The sequence below is a fragment of the Quercus suber genome, unplaced genomic scaffold, assembly GCF_002906115.3.
Source record: "Quercus suber isolate HL8 unplaced genomic scaffold, Cork oak 2.0 scaffold_4, whole genome shotgun sequence".
In the NCBI taxonomy this organism is placed as follows: Eukaryota; Viridiplantae; Streptophyta; class Magnoliopsida; order Fagales; family Fagaceae; genus Quercus; species Quercus suber.
In genome coordinates this window covers 1,600,658-1,615,854 of record NW_027069470.1, presented here as the reverse complement: position 1 = coordinate 1,615,854, position 15,197 = coordinate 1,600,658, and the positions used below count along the sequence as shown (strand labels likewise).

At 36.8% G+C, this 15,197-nt stretch overlaps 2 protein-coding genes across 2 annotated transcripts; one reads left to right on the top strand and one right to left on the bottom strand.

The window, feature by feature from the left end:
• Window positions 1–8,398: 8,398 nt before the first annotated feature.
• Window positions 8,399–9,307, top strand: LOC111983139 (calcium-binding protein CP1). Its single transcript, XM_024014796.2, has one exon. The coding sequence runs from the start codon at window positions 8,538–8,540 to the stop codon at window positions 9,036–9,038; it is 501 nt and encodes a 166-aa protein (XP_023870564.1). The 5' UTR covers window positions 8,399–8,537; the 3' UTR covers window positions 9,039–9,307.
• A 476-nt stretch (window positions 9,308–9,783) lies between these two features.
• LOC111983140 (DNA replication complex GINS protein SLD5) lies at window positions 9,784–14,723 on the bottom strand. Its single transcript, XM_024014797.2, has 6 exons — window positions 14,147–14,723; window positions 12,573–12,695; window positions 12,170–12,252; window positions 11,965–12,074; window positions 10,333–10,408; window positions 9,784–10,242 (listed from the first exon to the last, which is right to left on the bottom strand). Exons 1-6 carry the CDS (start codon window positions 14,321–14,323, stop codon window positions 10,146–10,148), a joined length of 666 nt encoding a protein of 221 aa, XP_023870565.2. The 5' UTR covers window positions 14,324–14,723; the 3' UTR covers window positions 9,784–10,145.
• Between the last annotated feature and the right edge of the window lie 474 nt (window positions 14,724–15,197).

Genomic DNA, 15,197 nt, shown 5'->3' with positions numbered 1-15,197 from the left:
GGAACCTCCCATCTGAATTCTTCAGCTTCCACCAAAACCTTCTAGAAAGAGAGTCTAACTTGTTGCAGACGCTATTGGGGATGCTGAATGAAGACATGGCATAGGTAGGGATGGATTGAACCACTGAGTTTAAGAGGGTTGATCTTCCTGCCCAAGAGAGGCATTTGCTTCTCCAACCCGTGAGCCTCGTTTCAACCTTATCAATGATATGTCTGAAGTCCTTTGCTCGTGCTCTGGACAAGAAAAGGGGGGAGCCCAAATAGATAGCATCCTTCTTCAATTTTTTCATCTGCAAAATGTGTTTGACAGCTCTGCGATTTTGGTGTGAGGAGTGCTTAGAGAAATATACCCCAGATTTGGAAGTGTTGAGGCTCTGGCCAGACCAATTACAGTATTTTTGAATGCATTTGACAATGGCATCAGCATTGTTCCTTGTAGCCTTGGAAAAGAGAATGATGTCGTCGGCATACATTACATGGGTGATTGGTGGTGCGCGAACACTAGCTTTAACCCCATCAATGTTTTTAAGAGTGAATTCTTTCTCCAAGAGCCTAGAAAGAACCTCTTGCCCAATTATGAAAAGATAGGCCGACAAGGGGTCACCCTGCCTGAGCCCCCTGCTTGGCTTAAATTGGTCAGACTTGCCGCCATTGACAAGCACTTCAAACGACACCGAGGAAATACATGCCAATATCCACCCAATGAACACATCATTAAAACCCAGCTTGTTGAGGACAGCTTGGACAAAATCCCAGTTCACTCGGTCATAAGCCTTTTGGAGATCAATCTTAATGGCCATCTGCCCTGCTTTAATTTTCTTGACCTTGAAACTATGTATCAACTCTTGGACGATGACTTGATTTTCAGCTATCCAGCGGCCAGGGATAAATGCAGATTGACAAGGAGAGATGAATCTGGGAAGGAGAGGCCTGATTCTAGACACTAAGATCTTGGAGATAATTTTGTAAATAACGTTACATAAACTTATAGGCCTATAATGATTGAAAGAGGAAGGATTGGGTACCTTTGGGATGAGGACGATAAGAGATGAGTTTATTTCCTTGGGCATAGAACCAGCAGTGAAGAACGATGTGATTGCTTTGGTGACGTCATCTCCCATTATAGGCCAGAAGCTTTTGTAGAAAGCAACGGGAAAGCCATCGGGTCCAGGTGCCTTCAAATCAGGCATGTGGAACAATGTGGCTTTAATTTCCTCAGGAGTAGGAATGCTGCAAAGAGCTATATTATCTTCCTCTAAAACGACAGCAGAGACAAGGTCTTCTAAATGATCTGGGAAGTTGACTTCCTCAACTGTGTAGAGATGCCTGAAATTGTCTAGGAAGTGTTGTCGGATTAGGCCCTTATCAGTGATCCAATTACCTTCCTCCGACCTTATAGCATCGATATTGTTCTGTCGACGTCTAATGATGGTGGACAGATGGAAGAACTTAGTGCTCTTATCTCCTTCCTTAAGCCAAAGCTCTCTAGATTTCTGGCGCCATAAAACTTCGCTTCTCATGAGCCATTCCCTCAGCTCAGCTTGAAGAGTTGCCTCAGTTTTACCATTACTGTTTGAAGGGTTGGCATTTTGAACATTGGAGATCCTTTGGATGAGGGTATTGATTCTTACCTGACAAAGACCAAACACCTCTTTATTCCATTTACGGAGGGCTTGGCGGGTTGCCTCTTGTTTTTTGCACAACCTGGTGAAATTAGACCCATTGACATCCTCATTCCAAGCATTTTCTATGACAGCAGAGCATCGAGGATCCCGAATCCAGGCCGCTTCAAAACGGAAAGGCCTGTGGGCAAAGGCATCCTTGGGACAAGTATCTAAAAGGAGTGGTGTGTGATCGGAACAAATGGCTCCAAGGTGGGATATGTAGGCCTTAGGAAAGGCTAAACGCCAGGCAATGCTGGCGATACCTCTGTCCAACCTTCTCTTAACTGCGGCACTGCCCCACTTACCTCTAGCCCAAGTAAATTTGTTTCCAGAGAACCCCAAATCAACAGCGCTGAACTCAAACATAAGATCTCTAAGGTGGTTGGTGACTGATTGGGAACTTGTGCTTCCTTCGCTGATGTCTTCCTGGCTTAAAGTGTAGTTAAAGTCGCCAAAGCAGACCCAAGGACATTGAACGGACTCAATGAATGCCGTTAGGTTTATCCATGCTTTGGCCTTTTTGGAGGAGTAAGGTGGACCATAAAAGCCCACTAAGACCCAATCACTCACCGGGTCAGAGATTTTGATGGCTATGAGGTTTTTGTTGCACTCCAAGACACTTACAATGCTATCTGACTTCCACATCATAGCTAGACCGCCAGCTCTTCCTTTGGCATCAAACACAATTCTATTCTGAAATCCTAACTTTTCCATAACAACCTTCATTCTCTTATCAGTTGCCTTAGTTTCGCAAAGAAAAATAAAATTGGACGAAGCGCCGCTTATTTGAGCCTTTAAGGCTCGGACTGTCGAGGCGCCGCAAATGCCTCAGCAGTTCCAGCAAAGGGCCCTCATGGTAAGGGTGGGGGCATGGTAAGGCCCGCCTCCTCGGCCGTATGAACAGAAAGAGTGTGTGCAACTTCCACAGAAGTAAGGGGAACAACAGATTTAGAAAGGTTAGGGGTTCGAGCTTTACCTTTGAGTGGCTCTCCATGGACCTTGGGAATGAAGGGGGAGTGGGATTTATGCTCTTCTTCCAGGATGAAGGATTCAATCTTTGATTTAGGAATGAGGGTTGTGGTGACGGGGTCGAAGAAGACTGGTTCAGATGCATTTGAAGCTATTTTGAGTCTTTTGGTAAAGGTTGATAGCTCTTCCTTTGAGATTTTTCTTTTAGAGACAGGGGTGGACGTGTGTGGGGTATCAGAGGGTATAGATTGAGTGTTTACCATGTGAAAAGTTGAAGGGGGAGAGAGGGTAAAAGTTTGGGTTTGATTGTTTGTTTTTGTTGGGCTGGAAGAGTGTGGGCTGGGTCGCGAAGATGGTGATGAATGGGATGTGTGGTTTGGTTGAGATGGGCTGTGGGCTTGAGGGAGGATAGGGCCCAACTCAGAAACGGGGGTGGGTGCGTGAATATCCGGAGAAAGATTTAAAGTTTGATATTGTGGTGGGCTATGTGCTTGAGGGAGGACAGGGCCCACATGAGTATCGGGTGTGGGTTGGATATTAGATAAGCAGGGGTTAGGGGATAGAGGATGAGACAAACCTTGTGTGGCAACGATCGTCACGCCTAGTTCAGCCGGTATCTGTGAGGAGCTGCTGGTGCAATTGGCGTGGGAGCACAATCCCACTGCCATCTGTCCTTGGAGTGGGTACACTTGGGGCAGATCTTGGCTGCATTCGACCGAGGGCTGGACAGCTGTGTCAGGTACCAGAGGCTCTTCTTCAATCTCAGTCCAGGTGGCATGAACTTTCTGCAGATCTAGTTTGTCGTATACTCCCATCGGAATGTGGTCGTTTTCCGGCCTGAGCCAAGGACCGGCAGCCTTAAACCGGGCACCAAATGGGTTTTGCAGTTTGTAGATTTCTCTGTTGCAATCTTTTTCATCGTGCCCAATGAGCCCGCAAATATAGCAGATAATGGAAAGCTTCTCATATTTGAGGCTTACCCAGAGATCGTCAAGATTAGGCCGAGGGAGGAAAACTCCGGGGAGCAAAGGCTGTTCAACTTCAATGTTAACTTTGATTCTAGTAAATCTTCTCCATTCTGAGCCTCCTTCTCCAGATAAGTCTAACTCAATGACATCTCCAGCTAAAGTGCCAATGATTTTAAGGTTGGCTTCTGAGAGCCAGAGTGTGGGTAGCCCATGAACCTGAATCCAAAGGGTGGATTTGGAGAAATCCACTTCTTTCCAGGTAAGGCAGGGGTTCCACTTCTTTAGAATAAGATGCCCTCCACGGATGGACCAAGGTCTTTTAAGGAAGGTTTTTTGGGCGTCGGTTTCGTGTTGAAATCTGAACAGGAAGATGTTGCTGTCTAGCTTGATAACTTCAAGAGGATAGAGGGGGCGCCAGGCTTTGGACACTACCTCTTTAATGATTGGTAGACTGAGAGTTTTTGGGGATTAAGAGTTTACCGATGATGGTGTTTGCAGTGGGGTTCTGAGATTGTTGGTTTGGAGGGAGCTCTAGCCGAATATCTTGAGAGGAGCATCTCTTTGTGCGGTTTACCAGATCCGAGACCTCCATCAGGGACTGTGGGATGAGTGGGGTAAGTTGAAAAGGATATTTAGATGAGGAAATGGATGGCTAAGGCATTGATTGAGTAGGAGAGGAGTTATGGAGGGTTGGGATGTGCAGAGACAAGCTCTCGGGAATGGGTGCTACAGGAGCACGGTTTTTTTGTCTTTTCTCAACGTCTAGTGTTTCTCTATACTATTATTGTTAGTCGTACTTAATCTATGAGATTTTCTACTGAAACTAAATTCAAACTAAATACATTGGAGGGAAAATTCCTTTAATTCATACAATCAAGAAATGTCACTAGATCATAGTGAAATTGTCACCTGCAAACCTGTTGGTTCCTAGGTGTCTTTCTTATATTATTTATGTTTTATATATCAATTGGCTATAAAAACTTCTAGAATTTTATGATGAAACAATAGAAAATATTAATGCTATAGTGATGCAATAATATCACAATTTAACCTCCAATTTTTAATTGAACTAAAAGTAGACAAAAATAGATCCTTACCAAGTATACGCATCATACAAAAAACCAAAAATATAAATTGGCACATAATATGAAAAAAATAAGCATAAATAAATTACAATGCTACATAAGTAAAACCGTATACATAAAATCTAAACAAAATATTTAACTCTTGCAATTATGCATTAAAGTTAGTCTTATGTAAAAAATTGAAAAGTTTTTTTGATTCCTACCTTTCCCATGATTTTTTAGATCCATCCGTATCAATTCAAAGCATGTAAAGTTATAAATGTATACAAATTCTATGAATTCTATTCCTACATTTCTCATGACTTTTTAAATTCATCTGAATCAATTCAAAGCATATAAAGTCATAAATATATACAAATTCTTTGAATTTTATTAATACATTGAAATAAATGCATTTGTCATTACATAATAGTTTGACATAAATACTAAATTTAGATGAGGTGGAAGCCTAAATGAGAAGAATGTCATACAATGTGTCACTTGGCAAAATCTCGTGCTTTCTCACACGAGGTCTCTACTTATATATATATATATATATATATATTGATTGATGTGGAAAAATAATATTTGTCCAATTCATTGAATTTGACTCTTGCAATTATGTATTGAAGTTAGTCATATGTAGAAAATTGAAAAGTTTTTTTAATTCCTACCTTTCCCGTGACTTTTTAGATCCATACGTATCACTTCAAAGCATGTAAAGTTATAAATGTATACAAGTTCTTTGAATTCTATTCCTACATCTCCCATGATTTTTTAAATCCATCCAAATCAATTCAAAGCATGTAAAGTCATAAATGTATACAAATTCTTTGAATTTTATTAATACATTGAAATAAATGCATTTGCCATTACATAATAGTTTGACATAAATGCCAAATTTAGATGAGGTGGAAGCTTAAATGAGAAGAATGTCATACAATATGCCACTTAGCAGAACCTTATATTTTCCCACATGAGGTCTCTACTTATATATATATATATATATATATTGATTGATGTGGAACAAATAATATTTGTCAAATTCATTGAATTCAACTCTTGCAATTATGCATTGAAGTTAGTCTTACGTAGAAAATTGAAAAGTTTTTTTGATTCCTACTTTTCCCATGACTTTTTAGATCCATTCGTATCAATTCAAAGCATGTAAAGTTATAAATGTATACAAGCTCTTTGAATTTTATTAATACATTGAAATAAATGTATTTGCCATTACTTAATAATTTGACATAAATGCTAAATTTAGATTAGGTGGAAGTCTAAATGAAAAAGATGTCATACAATATGCCACTTAACTGAACTTCATGCTTTCCCACATGAGGTCTTTACTTATATATATATATATATATATATATATTGATGTGGAATAAATAATATTTGTCCAATTCATTGAATTCGACTCTTGCAATTATGCGTTGAATTTAGTCTTATGCAAAAAATTGAAAAGTTTTTTTTTTTTTTATTCCTACATTTCCCATGACTTTTTAAATTCATCCGTATCAATTCAAAGCATGTAAAGTTGTAAATATATATAAATTTTTTGAATTTTATTAATACATTGAAATAAATGCATTTGCCATTATTTAATAGTTTGACATAAGTACTAAATTTAGAAGATGTGGAAGCCTAAATGAGAAGGATGTCATACAATGTGCCACTTAGCAGAACCTCATGCTTTCCCACATGAGGTCTCTACTTATATATATATATATATATATATATATATTGATGTGGAACAAATAATATTTGTTCAATTCATTGAATTCGACTCTTGCAATTCTACATTGAAGTTAGTCTTATGTAGAAAATTGAAAAGTTTTTTTGATTTCTACCTTTCTCATGAATTTTGAGATCCATCCATTTCAATTTAAAGCATGTAAAGTTATAAATGTATACAAATTCTTTGAATTTTATTCCTACATTTCCCATAACTTTTTAAATCCATCCTTATCAATTCAAAGTATGTAAAGTTATAAATGTATACAAATTCTATAAGTTTTATTAATACATTTGAATAAATGCATTTGCCATTACATAATAGTTTAACATAAATACTAAATTTAGATGAGGTGGAAGCCTAAATGAGAACGATGTCATACAATGTGCCATTTGGCAGAATCTCATACTTTTTCACATGAGGTCTCTACTTATATATATATATATATATATTGATGAGATAGAGAGGGATTAAATCTTGAATATCTTTGTTAAAAACATCTGTAGAAGCTAGTTGAGCTACAAATAACTTAATGTAATGGCCCATATATTTTGTGTGATGACCCATATTTGTTGTTCACTTCAAATCCCACATCCTCCTCTCCTTTTTTTTTTCTTTTTCTTTTTGTTTTTTCCTCTTTGGAGAATCATCATCCTCATCTGCTAATACTACACCTTAGAAGTAATTATGCATAAGTATTACTGTCCTACCTTTCTATTCTTCTTATCCTAATTTTTTTTCCTTAGCAGGGTAGTTATGGATTTATATTGTACTAATATAAATTTTTTATTATAAACTAAATAAATTTGTACAATGTTCTGCACATTTTCCAAAAAAAAAATTGTAAAGGACGAGAATTTCCAACCTTTTAGTAATTAACTAATTATTATTAAAAGTGATATGCCAACCGTCACAAGAATATTGTTCACTCATTGCTGACTCCGAAACCAACAAAATGGTAAGGAGAAAGGGACCATCAAAACACCAGACAAAGTTACTCTCTCGCTCAATCACAAATTATAAAAAGCATCTCTATAGGGATAGGAATATCCAACGTGATCACACTAACCAGAAAACAAACCTACCATTCCACCACCACCACACACACTTGACACTTGTGTTCTTTAACCTGACAGCCCACACACCACAAACGTGAAAAAAATCTTCACAACACAAACAAACGAAGACCGACCGCTAGCCTTATTTTTTATTTTATTTTTCTAAATTAAAAATAATAATAATAATAATGTCTCTGATGTAGAGTCATGGGAACCTCGATGGGGTTATCCTTATTCGCACAATACGAGTTTAGATAAGGTATTGCAAAAGGTGTTGATGTTTTAAGTTTAAAATCAGTGTTTGTTTGCAAAAAATATAATGAAAATTTGCTACTACGAGATGGAATTTTGGGTTTTAGCCTAATCAAATGGACTGAATATCATATGTATCGAAGGTATTCATGAAAAAAAAATTATTTTATATTAAATGATACCTCGTCATTTAAATTAAAATTTAATAAATAAAAGACATGTGTGTAAAAATAACTATTCATCAATACACGTCTTTCGTCTTTTATTTGTTAGTAAGGTAATTATTTTTTACTGACATATCTCACACTTATTAAATTTTTTTTAATAAGAACATTTGTTGAATTTTAATATCACTAATATAGTATCATTAAATACTAAATACCTTTTAATATTGCTAACATACTATTATTTGATACCATATAGCTTAGAGAATTGTAATTGGTGTATCGTTGAAGCCATTTGAACCACTCAACGAAGACTCCAAGTCCTGCCACTAAGTCGCCGTGGTAACCGCCAGCCTTATTAAAAAGACTGACAGAGTCGCAAGTCATAAGTCGTCACCACCTACGTATCAACCTATGCAAAGATCTAAACGCGCTGGACTTTTATAATATAAAAAGCTAAAACCCCATTTCTTAGAGCTTGTGCCCCAAGCCTAACACGTGGGCCCATAAACCTTGGAACCCAGCTATATATACACATGCATATAACACTACTCCTAATAACCCTTCATTTCTAAGCCTCTACATTACTTTCGTAGTATAAACCACTAGTTACGTTTCTAGCTTCTCTTTCACAAAAACAAACAAACAAACAGTCATAATAATGTGTCCTTCTGGTACGACTTTACGAGCTCAAACCACCGCCGTGGGTTCAGATTTGAGGCCAGCGTTTAACGTGCTTGATGTTGATCACGATGGCAAGATTAGCGGCGACGATCTCCGCAAGTTTTATTCTGGCTTTTCAAGCGGTGGTGCTGACGAAGAGGCTATAAAGACGATGATGTCTGAGGCGGATTTGAACAAAGATGGGTTCGTTGAGTACTACGAGTTTGAACGTGTTTTGGGGTCTCAGAAAAGGTCGTCTTCAAGAAATGGTGGGGTTATGGAAGACGTGTTTAGGATTATGGACAAGGATGGAGATGGGAAATTGAGCCACGAAGATTTGAAGAGTTACATGGAATGGGCTGGGTTCTCTGCTAACGATGAAGATATTAGAGCTATGATTAGATTGGGCGGTGGTGATGAAAAAGATGGTGTGTCCTATGATGGTTTGCTTAAGATTTTGGCTATTGATTTTGTCGGCGAGTCTTCTCGATCGTGTTAAATTTTTGAGTTTTTTTTTTTTTTTTGGGGGCTCATTTCCATTATATTAGTCACTAATATTTTAATATAATGGATCAAAAGGCTACTTTTCAAACCTTTTTTTCTTTTTTTTGGCAAGTGACAATTTTTGAGATAGTGAGTTTGACTAGAATGTTATGAACCATGCCAGGTTAGGGCAGGTCGATTTGGGCCTTGACAGTCCGGTGTGTGTACCTAAATAATTTGCCCTCTATTCGGTATCTTATATCATTTCTCTTTCTATTTCTTTTATTTTCCAGATTCTTCGGAGATTGTTGTGCGGGTTATAGAGTTATACTTTTTTTTAGTTTACCATTAGTTTTGAAGGTGTGAAACATTGTTTTGGGCTTAAAATAACATTCATTAAAGAGCTAGAAGGAATTACCTTTGCAAAATGAAATTTTGAGCTTTAAAAACGTCATTTTAGTTAGACTTTCAGATCGCCTAACCAAACGGACTGTACATCTAATTAACCTAATTAAAGATGGCAATAAGATAGGATTAAATCACGGGTGCTTTGTATTATTTTAAGTCACCGTGTGGGACGAAAGCAAGATAGGTTATGAATGGGGTGGGCTTAAAATATTATGTCATCCCAGCAATTGATTGATTTTTGTAATCTTGTAAAATCTAAACCGAGTTGTACAACTATAAAACAACAGCAAATATTTGACAATCTGTACGAGTCTGGCTATAGTAATTAACAATTTCTTAAGGAAATCAACATAGAAGATGAATGATTTGATTGATGAATTTATTTAAAGTGTGGCCATAGAATACATACAAAGACTCAAGAGAGGATGGCAAGCCAAGCACACATTAAACTTGCCAGGGTTTTTGTAATTTTGTTTTGGAGTGCTTAACCACGAAAATCCAGAATAAGGCCTCTACATTCTCCGGCTTTTGGAACTAAGTTAACCTCATAATGAATGTCAGAAAGCTAAATGATGTTTGCCCACACCATCAAACCGCCATGACATTCATATGGTTGAATAATGAACAAGTTCAGATTACAATTACATGAATGTTACTTTTCCTCCTTAGCAGCCTATTATTCTGAACATAAAACAAACAAGTGAGCGACTGATTCTCAGACCAAATCAATATCCCCTTCTTGCACACGCTCCCTGATTGACTTGTAATGTATTATACATAGTTCATCAGGCTTCATCTCCAGGAGTTCATCACTGCCAAAAGGGGAGAACTAGTTTGGTTAGCAAATAGATGAAACATTTCTAGCAGCACAAACTAGTAAAATGCAAGAAATAATAGATTGCCTGCCATCAAGCTGAAAAGGTCCCAGAAATCTTCTGCTTTTACAGACGACGAATGAGTCCAATTGTGGCTCTGGGACTGAAAATGGCAGAGGTATAACGTAATTGTCAATATTCAAGGTGCATATTCTTGGCGCCTGTCTCTCAAGAATTTAGAACACAAGCAAGCCAAATCTAGATGCAAGTCAACCTGAGTCAAATGCTCAAAAACTTGGCTCAAGCATATTACAAAGCATAAGTAGTGCCTCCAGATTTATTTAATTTTAATCATAAAATATCTCATCAGTACAACCTGAAAGTTAGATGTGGATCACTTCTAATCATATACATAGTTTCCAAGAGTCACGATAAATTCTGTCAATTTTGGAGAAAAATATAAAGTAATGATTGAAACAAAAAAGTGAATTTGAAAATTGTGCATCACACCAAGTGACTAGGGAAGCAATAAACTTTAGCCAAGAGAGAAAAGCGATGCATGGGGTCATCTTTTGCATAGAAATATAGCAATAGCTAAATTTCCATGACTGTGACTAATGACAATAATAAAAAGCTTATAGCACAAACCAAAGACCACAGTGCAGATTAACAGAACAAATAGCTAACACCCAGCACCATCAGATAACATGCAGCAAGTAAATATCAAGTACAAAATGAGAGATGGAACTTTTGGAGCTGGGGTGAGGAGGGATGTGTGTATTCCTGGTCATCCCTAATACTAGCAATGCCTTACAATGGATAAGGCTATACATGCCCACCCCTGCGCACTGCTTAAATGAATGACCAAACAAAGGACAAAGAGACTAGTGATGGTTGATCTGGACCCATGAGAATCCTGCAGGGCAACCAATAAAAAGGTGCAAAATTACAGTCCTTCCTGTCACCAAAAATTCTCACACCAACCAGGTAAAAGAAAAAGCATAAAGAGTGGCCATTGTCATTAAAAGTGGGGCGGAAAAAAGAAAAGAAGCTGTAAGAAATATTAGTTTGTTGGGCATAGTTATTACAACCATGAAGAGATAGTGGCAAGAGTATAAGCTAAACTTTACTTCCTGACTTGTCAGGAAATGATTTAGTAAAATTGATGAATGCGTTGAGCAGCCAAAACCAGTGAAACCCAAATAATGTTCAGATTGTCGTGCCCTTTTGAGAACTTAAAATTAAGGCTCAGTCCAACTACCTTTTGTAGCTCATAATGTTAACAAACATCAATGAAGTGCTAAAAAGATATAGTTGTTCTACATTGCAATATATACCTTCTCATAAACAATCAATAATTCAGATCACAAAGAAGATTCAATCAACAGTTTTGAGCATCCAAGATAATAATTTACAAGATGCCCAATTTAGAGGTTCATAATATAGGCATACAAAATTGATTCTAAAACTACAAAAGCTGGTGTATAAGCAATTCCAAGCATATTTAACAGTATCACAGAAGGTCAAGAAAATTTCAGGTCAATGTTCTGATTTCATACTACAGCAACACTTTTGTCATCAGAATAAGGGCAATATCTAAGGCATCCAGAGATTTCCTTGGGCACACACGAAAGTTGAGGAGGCGGGAGAAGGGGGGGAAAGGGGGCATTGAAAGGAAAATAAAAGAAAACCAAGTGACTTATAAGGATGATTGCATACTCATGTCGCTCTCTTCACTTATTATAGACTGCTTTACTATGTCCTGATAATTATCAGGCAATTTCGACAATACACTCTCTTCAAGATGTCTCTCCATATCATCAGCACACCTGCAACCAAAATGTCAACTTCAACAACAGTGCAAAGACAAACTTCAATCTTCCACGATAGAAATGAGAACAACATAAAAACATAACGCCTTTACCTTATGGCAAACCCTTTCTCTTGTTCAGAAAGCCGGCTCTGAACTTCAGGGTTCTTTGAGATATGGAACATGTATTTTTCAATCTGCAATAGAAACTTTCTTACGAGATACACAATGTAATATAATTCTGACACCAGGATACCCAAGGCATGAGAATTTAATTCAAAACACACTAATCTCTTCTTCTTCTTTTTGTGGGGGGTGGGGGGGTGGGGGGGGAGCATCTCAACAGCTTTTATAATGGCTTATCTATTCCTTACCAAGTAGCAAGGGTCTCTATTCTATTACTGCTACACTTTATACATTAATCCTTTCAACTGTTACAAAAATAAAGATCAACTTACTTCCACTGAACATCACGGATACACTAACAAAGGTTTTATCAAAAGAGCCAGATAGAGACCTTTTGGAGGCGAATCCGAAGATACGATCTAAATAAATACTGAGTCCTATCCAAGTCCATCTGGTAGAGTGATACTGTGAGTGGATCGATGCCACTACCAGCAAATTCCTCAATGTTTTCTTCCTGTAAACATGCATCAAACCACCTTTGGTGTCAACAAGAAGACGTACACAAATGACATAGCACTGGATCAACCTAGAATAAACATTTTAAAGTATTCAAAACGACAGCACAGACACCATGAAATATTGCCACAATGACACTAGAATATAGGTCCACAAGGATCCTGTTCTCTATTCTGAGATATTAGTGAGGAATCTGTTTTTTGTGGAATATGAGTCACAAAAGCAAGGACATTTCTAGTGGTTCTATATCAACTCCAGTACTCGTAATATGAGTCACAAAAGCAAGGACATTTCTAGTGGTTCTATATCAACTCCAGTACTCGTAAATTCCTCAATAGTTTCTTCCTGTAAACATGTACCAAAATTCTGGCATCAACAAGAATATGCTCATAATGCCAGATTTACTTTTTGAATTAATTGAAACGATACCACAAAACACGCTAATAATGCCGGATTTACTTTTTTTGTGGTATATGACTCACAATAACATAAACAATTCCAATTCCAATTATTTAATGTCCAATTTTTCATGAATCTCATATGTAAGTGGGTAAAATACTATTTCGGTACCTAAACTTTACTAAAAGTTTGTTTTCGTCTCTAAACTTTATAAAGTTCTTTTTTTCATCCCTAACTTTATAAAGAGTTTTTTAATAGTTTAGAGACAAAAATAGGGATGAAAAAAGAAATTTTTTTAATAGTTTAGGGGTAAAAAACAATTTTTTGGTAAAATTTAAGGACAAAAGGTAAAATATTTTCAATAGTTTAAAGACAAAAAAGAATTTTTTTGAAGTATATAAATGAAAAACAAAACTTTTAGTAAAGTTTAAAGGCCAAAATAGTCTTTTTCTTTTTTTTTTCCTATGGAAGGCAGCCTCTAAAACATCCATCCATACGCACAAACATCATCTTTACATAAAAAGGCCTAGAGTTTAGAACTTATTTCAAATTAGGTCCCAAAATTTTAAGATTGTCAATTAAAGTTCCAAATCTATGCAATCCTTTCAATTTTAAGCCTTTGCTCATCTCTGTTATTAATTTATTTTCAGTCACCTACGTGAAACATAATCAACAATTTTCCATTTTTTTTCTTCTCCATTATTGCCTAGAATAACGGAAATAAATAACAGAGATAGGTTAAGGACTTCAAATTGAAACGATTTCATAAGTTTGGGATTTTAATTGACAAAATCAAATACCTGCGACTACATGTATATGCTAGCGTAAAAGTTAAAGTTGCTCCTCGTTAGCTAAACGTAAAACTCTACCCAAAAAAAAAAGAAAAAAAAGAAAATAAAAAAGAAACTATGACGAGACAGTGATATAAAAATCGAAACTTGATTAGCTTCTGAGAAATGTGTAACACTAAATAATTAAAAAATTAGTTTTAGTTGAATTAAATTTTCTCGGGAAGCAAACAAGGTGCTTAGGGTTGCGAATAGGAAATACCATTAACTGGATCTGGCCTCTGATTCTTTGAATCAAAGAGGTCTCGAATCGAAGAATCTCCGGTGCGGCTTTCTCGTTACGCCAAGCCTTCTTGAGAAGCTCCACGTCGGTCGTTGAGATCAACGTCTCGTAATCGTCCATCCCAGCCGTTGATCCCTCTCCTGCCTCCGAAGCCATCCGATCTGATTACCAAAAAAAAAAAACACAACAGAATATCTTATTTCCTTCTTTCTTTCTTTTTTTCTCTTATCCCAAACAATATGAAACGTTCTTGTCTTGTATTTGAAAAGGAGGGGGAAAAAATGGGAAATTAGTGAAATAGAAATTGGAATTGGCGCCAAAAGCAAAATCAGTGTTTCTGTTTTTTTTTTTTTTAATAGAAAATGAAGTGAGGTGTTGCAGAGGAGACAAATCAAGAGTTTGTGCGTGAATCTAACACCATCGGATGGTATGGCATGATTAAAAATGAACGGCTGTGATGGGGTCGGATTCACGCACAAACTTGAGATAGGTCCCATCTCTCTTATTAATACATAAAAGAGGAGAAAGAGAGAGAGAGAGAGAGAGAGAGTACGGGGGGGAGCAAAAAGAAAAGGCAGGGAATTGATGGGTTTGGGCGTTGCCTTTTATAGAGGATAGAGGATAGAGGATCGTTGAGTAAATCCGCAACTGACGTTACAACTAACGATTCCCATATTGCACATCTGTCTTCGTCAAATTGCCCCATGGGATGAGTGTTTTTTAAGCGTGTTGTAATTTTTTAGAGATTGTGAAGGCGGAGCTCACAGTTTTTTTCCTTTTTTAATTCCTATTAACAGTATTAAAAAATTCCTAAATTATCTGTCATTGATAATAAATTATACTTACCGAACCTTCTGATATTTTGAGAAAGTAAAATTTTATTTTATTTTTTTTAGAAACAAAACCTTGAAAATTTATTCAAAAATAAGCCATAATCGACTAGAAGTACATGATGAAGTTGTGGAGAAACATCCTTCATCCATATTGTGAAACCACGAACATATTTTGCATGTTTAGCTATGTTATGAGC

What these genes read in the sequence shown, in the direction of transcription:
- LOC111983140 (XM_024014797.2), bottom strand. Translation starts at nt 14,323, where the DNA reads ATGGCTTCGGAGGCAGGAGAGGGATCAACGGCTGGGATGGACGATTAC. An exon ending in GAGAAAGGGTTTGCCATAAG is followed by an intron (nt 12,075 to 12,169) that starts GTAAAGGCGTTA and finishes TTTTGGTTGCAG; the next exon opens with GTGTGCTGATGATATGGAGA. An exon ending in AAGTGAAGAGAGCGACATGA is followed by an intron (nt 10,409 to 11,964) that starts GTATGCAATCAT and finishes TGCCATTTTCAG; the next exon opens with TCCCAGAGCCACAATTGGAC.
- LOC111983139 (XM_024014796.2), top strand. Translation starts at nt 8,538, where the DNA reads ATGTGTCCTTCTGGTACGACTTTACGAGCTCAAACCACCGCCGTGGGT.